Consider the following 5804-nt stretch of genomic DNA (forward strand, 5'->3'; position numbering starts at 1 on the left):
CGTCCTCCTCGCACTCCTCCTCCCTCCCCTCCCTCCTCCTCCCTTCCTCCTCCCTCCCTCCTCCCCTCCCTCCTCCCTCCCTCCCTCCTCCTCTCCCTCCCTCCTCTCCCTCCCTCCCTCCCTCCCTCCCTCCCTCCCTCCCTCCCTCCCTCCCTTCTTCTACCCTTGCTCAACTCCCTCTACCTCCCTCCCCCACCCGCTCATTTTCCTCTCCTCTCTCACCGTCTTGAGGTATCGGTTCTTGTGGGTAGTTCCCTTAGGAGCGATGTAACACTCCCCAAAGTCCATGCCCAGCACCCCGTTGTCCCACTCCTGCTCCACCTGTCAGCTCACCCTGCAGCCGCCATGGCGCGCACCTGACACTGAGGAAACTTGAGGTAGCTGCTGGACTCTTTACCCCTCTTCCTCCCCGAGAACGACACCATGACGGTGCTATCTGCCGTCTGAGTGATGTTTCGGACCATGATCGTGTGCGTCTGCCGGCCCGTCTGGTCGGGGATGCACCTGAAGACGAAGTAAGGCAGGGGAGGGAGGAGGAGATGGAGATGGAGATGAAAGGGAAGGAGGAGGGGAGCAGCGAGCACGTTAGAAGCGTTCACCACAAGCAGAAATGAACAGGAGCAGCAGAACAAGAACAAGAACAAGAACAAGAACAAGAACAAGAACAAGAACAAGAACAAGAACAAGAACAAGATGCACAAGAAGTAGAAGGCAACGGGGAATGTCTCACGTGAAACTGATAGTCTGAGAAGCTCCGGGGTCGAGCTTCCCGTGTTGACATGAGAACTTGAAAGTTTCTCCTCTCGACGACCCAGCGGCTCTCATCCTCCCCTCAACCTGATCGAAATCATCTCAGAAACGATCGCTTCCTGTTTCACGGCACCTCTTCCACGTTGAGAGCTCCTGGCTTCTCTTTGTGCTGCTCTTTCTTCTTGCCTGTACATGGTACATCACATTCATATCTCCTGTATAGCTTACTCCTTCGCATCATCATCATCATCATCATCATCATCATCATCATCATCATCATCATCATCATCATCATCATCATCATCATCATCATCATCATCATCATCATCATCATCATCATCATCTCTATCATCATCACCATCATATCATCTCCATCATCATCTCCATGTCTTTCTTCATCTCTTTCTCCGTCATCATCTTCATCTCCATCATACCGGAAGGATTCATGACTAGGTATCCAAGAGCTGCAGAACTTCGATTGTGAATTTCGAAACTTCCCTCGAAGATTTCCCCCACGTACACCTGACTTCGTGTCACACTCTTTCCAGCTGGGCTCCAGCTCACCTCGTTCATCTCGACAAACGACGGGCGAACTTCAAGAGCTGAGCCGATCATTCGGCTGTGGCTCGGGCGAGCAGTGCTGGATGAAAGTGAGGAGGAAGGGAACGAGGACCTGGATAAGAACAAAGAAGCAGGTGCAGGAGGAGCAGTGGGAGTAGGAGCAAGGAGCAGGAGCAAGGAGCAGGAGCTGGAGCTGGAGCTGGAGCTGGAGTAGGAGGCAGAAGGAGTAGAGACCGCGCGGCTCGGACTTGCTCTGCTGTGAGGGTGCCGCTCCTCGTCAAGCCTTCGACTTCAAGCTCATGCTAGCAGGAGATCAGAGAGAGCGGGGAAGAGGTGGGGAGGAAGGAGTAGGGATGGGAGCAAAGCAGAGCGGAGTTGAAGAGAGCGGAGGAGGGCAGAGAACAGGTGAGCAGATCAGAACAGAGCAGAGCAGTGGAGGAGAGAGGAGAGGGGGCCAAGAGAAGCAAGCAGGAGGGGGTCATCACAGAAGGAGCGGCCTTGGTGGAGGGCAAGGGGGTGGTAGCTGGTCTCAAGGAAGGGACGTTGATGGTGTGCAGCAAGGTTGAAGCCTCCGAGCCCGCGGCGCTGGACACCTCCTGCTCGAGGACCCACTGAGCTGAGAACTCGATGATCTGCATTGGCACCCCGTCAGCCTCCCAGCACGGGCCCAGCACGGGCCCAGCCCACCTTGTGGCTGTCCCTGTTGGCGGTCTCATGGGCGATCAGCTGGCCCCGGATGGTCCGCTGGGAGCCGAAGGAAGAGAGTAGCTCTCCGGCCTGAGAGATCTCCCCGATGGAGAGGTTGAGCAGGATGGTCTGAAGGCCTTTGCCCGGTAGGATGACCATGCACTGGAGTCGGGGGGGGTCAGCAGCAGCCCAGCAGGGGAAGAGAGTCTGCGGACCTGCCCGGACTTATGAGGCAGCTGGAGGGGAGAGTCCCATGGGTTGAAAGAACCATGTCAAAGGCTCTTGACAACTGCGGTGCGGACGAGCCGACGATTTTCTCACCTCACTCTTCATCTGCCTCCTCTGCCACTCGGAGTCCTCGGCGTCGCTCTGTGGGCTTGTCAAACTTCCGGTGGTCAAGTCAACGGCTGCTGTCGCACCTGGTCGTCGGAGGAGTAGTCGCTCTCGGTGAAGACTGAGGCCCCGGACACGCTCTCGTCGCTGGAGGTACATCAGCAGGAAGAAGAAGTTGACAACGGCACGGGAGAAGGAATCAATTCATCTCATCTCTACATCTCATCTACATGCTATCACCGTATCATCTACATCATCAAGAATCCTTTAGATCATATTCTCCATATCATCTCTATCAATTCAACGTATCATCTAGATTATATCATCGTCTTTGTATCTTATCAAGATCATATCATCTCGATCATCGTCTTCTTCTGTTCGATCGCAGACGTTAAGGACATCGTCTCACCTGTTCTCAGGTGACGGTGATGGGTTTCTACTGCCCTCTGTCGCGCTGCCGGGCGCAGGATCCGGAAGGGGCTTGCCTGAACGAGAGATTGTCAGAGTATTCGGACGAGACGGAAGGGAAGCAGTTGTGCAAGGGCATGAAGGAAGAAAAAGATCATGAAGGAGAAGATGGATAGGAAAAGTGGAGGACGAGGGTCAGCAGCAGGACGAGGAGAGGGAGGGGAGGAGGGGGAGGAGGAGAAAGGAGGAGGGGGATGAGGAGGGAGGAGGAGGGAGGAGGAGGGAGAGAAGGAGGGGGAGGAGGAGGAGGATCAGGAGGAGAAGGATCAGGAGCTTTGGGGCGGGGGAGGGAGACCTTGAAGCGCAGATATCTTCTCTTTGAGCTTCTCAGCCTTGCCATGCTTCCCCTTACGGATGTAGATCCTGAGCTTCCTCTCCATCCTCTCGAGCTCCTCCTCCTTGTTCACCTGACGGGCCATCAGCCGGCAGCAACGGGGAGGGGCAACAGACCTTCTCGTGCACTACAGTGCATTTCTCCAGCACATAGTGCACTTGCAGAGCGCCGTCAGGTAGAGGGACCTGTAGCAGAGTTGAGGAGGAGGACGGAAGAGGCTGGGGACTGGACCTGCTTCGTCTCATCTGCACTCTTCAGCACCAGGTTGCCGTGCTTGATGGTGACGGTGCGGGAGGACGAAGTCTCGTTGCGGACTTCGATGCGGCACATGCGAGTTCGCTCTCCGTTGATGCACCGCCCGAAGTCGAGAGAGTTGGGGAGGAGAGAGAAGGTGTTCCTCTTCCTCACCTGCGCTGGAAAGTGAGCACGGAAAGAAGAAGGACTAGGGCTAGGAGCAGGGAAAACAGCAGCAGCAGAAGCAGCAGCAGCAAGAGGCGCAGGGGCAGCAGCAGCAGCAGCAAGAGGCGCAGGGGCAGCAGCAGCAGCAAGAGGCGCAGCAGCAGCAGCAGCAGCAGCAGCAGCAGCAGCAGCAGCAGCAGCAGCAGCAGCAGCAGCAGCAGCAGCAGCAGCAGCAGCAGCAGCAGCAGCAGCAGCAGCAGCAGCAGCAGCAGCAGCAGCAGCAGCAGCAGCAGCAGCAAGAGGCGCAGGAGTGGGAGGCGCAAAAGGAGTAGAAAGCGACCAGGGCTTTCACGGTGACTTCAACTTGATTCTCCGGGTCTTGGAGGTTCTTGATGCGAAGAACCTGAGAAGGGGATGAGCAGGCAAGAAAACGCGATGACGTGGGGCAAGGAAAACAAGAAAGATAGAGAAGCGAGGGGGAGGGGAGGGGGACGCCGAACAATCCAATCCAAAGAGAAAGGCAGCTCAGCCAGGCGCAGCTTAGAGCCTGAGGGACAGCGGGAGAGGAAACAGGGATAGGAAAAGGTCATGTGATGGGAGCAGGAGCAGGAGCAGGAGCACGAGCACGAGCAGGAGCAGGAGCACGAGCAGGAGAATCTTTTGACCTCGTGGAACTTTCCGGAGATCTTTGGGGTGAAGACGAAATCCTTCTCGTGCTGGCCGTGGGGCTTGACGACGCCCATCCCCTCCATCCCCTCGAAGTTCATGAAGGCAGAGGAGACCCAGTTGTTGTTCTTGACTATCTCATACATGAGCGGCACGTCGGAGAGGTTCTTGATGATCAGCTTCTTCGCGTAGTCGTTCTTTGCCAGCACCGTCCCGAAGTTGATGTGCCTTTGCGCAACCTCCATGATCGACCGACATACCTGAACCATCACAAGTCATCCTCCCGCTCTCCACTACCTCCTGTCCCCCCTCCCACTCTCCACTACCTCCTGTCCCCCCTCCCGCTCTCCACTACCTCCTGTCCCCCATCCCTCCCCGCCCTTTATCACTCCTCCACAAACAAACGATCCACTGCACCCTCTTGCTGTAACTTGTTTCCATTCTAGAGCTCTCCTCGTTGTACTCCATATCCTCGTTTTGGCGCTTCCCCTCCCCCTTCCCCTCCCCCTCTTGCCAATCTCCCTTCTCGCCCCTCGCCTCATTCCCCTTCTCCTCCTTCCCCTCCTCAGCTTACTCCTGTTCCCCCTCCTCCTCTTCTTCCTTTCCTCCTCCTCATCTTCATCACCCCCCACCTCATCCTCATCCTCATCCTCATCCTCATCACCTTGGCAGTGATCGGAAGGATTCGCTCTGGGATCTCCTGCGACACGTCGGGGGTGTACGTCACCAGCCTCCCCCGGTGGTACATGGCCCGGTCGAGCAGCTCCTGGTCGTATTCGATCAACTTGATCTTGATCGCCTTGTCCATTCTCCTGATCTTTCCCACTTGCCGCGAGTCCCCCTCCGTTACACGGTTGGGAGCCGTCAGGACAGCGACCAGGTTGCAGCTCTCGCGCGCGGGGATGGAGATGCGGCGGACGGGGGAGAGGATCCCGTCCTTGATGACCTTGTCCAGGTCCGCCTTGAGCGAGTTGTACTGCTCGATGTAGACCTGCTCCTCCAGCGCTGTGTTGAAGTACCTCGTCGCCATGGCAAAGAAGCTAGAGTTCTCGTACCTGGAAGGAGGTGAGGGGAGGCGTTGGGGCAGGGAGCAGAGAAGGCGCAACATGGTGGACAGCAGGGGCACATGCAGGAGGTTGAGAGCGCAGCAGCAGCAGCAGCAGCAGCAGCAGCAGCAGCAGCAGCAGCAGCAGCAGCTTCACCTCTCCTTCAGAGACTCCCAGGTCACCCTCGAGTTCCTCCTCTCTCCCGTCCGATGCGAGTGGCTCATCTTGGGCTGGTGCGGTCGAACTTCGCGCTTTGACGGCGTCTTGGGAGCCCGCTCAGCTGGGCGTCCGGTGACAGAGGAAGAAGGCTCGAGAGCTGCCGAGCTCACTCAGATGAAGCAAGGGAGCAACGGACAGGGGAGAAGACAAGATAGCAGGGTAGGGCAGGGCAGGGCAGGGCAAGGCAGGGCAGGAGGAGAGAAGAGAGCGCGGGATGAAGAGAGGAACGATGGGAAAGAAGAGAAGAGCGCAGGGGAAGGAGAGAAGGAGGGAAGGATCAGCAAGAGTTCAAGCTCGTACTGATTTGCTTGCTGTCTTGCTGTGTGCTCGGAGGAGCGGGT

At 57.0% G+C, this 5804-nt stretch overlaps 1 protein-coding gene across 1 annotated transcript in view; it reads right to left on the minus strand.

The window, feature by feature from the left end:
• GUITHDRAFT_166922 (hypothetical protein) overlaps positions 1–5560 on the minus strand; it is a gene marked incomplete at its 3' end in the record, with an annotated part of 15600 nt that extends 10040 nt beyond the window's left edge. The window contains exons 1-18 of the mRNA XM_005818194.1: positions 5401–5560; positions 4863–5253; positions 4198–4458; positions 3873–3935; positions 3365–3541; positions 3250–3318; positions 3095–3206; positions 2741–2816; positions 2418–2478; positions 2320–2367; positions 1999–2160; positions 1546–1613; positions 1315–1423; positions 1185–1272; positions 884–936; positions 731–837; positions 357–504; positions 223–312 (exon numbers count right to left, since the gene is read on the minus strand). Coding sequence (XP_005818251.1) covers positions 223–312; positions 357–504; positions 731–837; positions 884–936; positions 1185–1272; positions 1315–1423; positions 1546–1613; positions 1999–2160; positions 2320–2367; positions 2418–2478; positions 2741–2816; positions 3095–3206; positions 3250–3318; positions 3365–3541; positions 3873–3935; positions 4198–4458; positions 4863–5253; positions 5401–5468 — 2151 coding nt within the window. The 5' untranslated portion in view covers positions 5469–5560. The remainder of the gene's footprint in view (positions 1–222; positions 313–356; positions 505–730; positions 838–883; positions 937–1184; positions 1273–1314; positions 1424–1545; positions 1614–1998; positions 2161–2319; positions 2368–2417; positions 2479–2740; positions 2817–3094; positions 3207–3249; positions 3319–3364; positions 3542–3872; positions 3936–4197; positions 4459–4862; positions 5254–5400) is intronic.
• Positions 5561–5804: the final 244 nt, after the last annotated feature.

Source organism: Guillardia theta, assembly GCF_000315625.1.
Source record: "Guillardia theta CCMP2712 unplaced genomic scaffold GUITHscaffold_354, whole genome shotgun sequence".
In the NCBI taxonomy this organism is placed as follows: Eukaryota; class Cryptophyceae; order Pyrenomonadales; family Geminigeraceae; genus Guillardia; species Guillardia theta.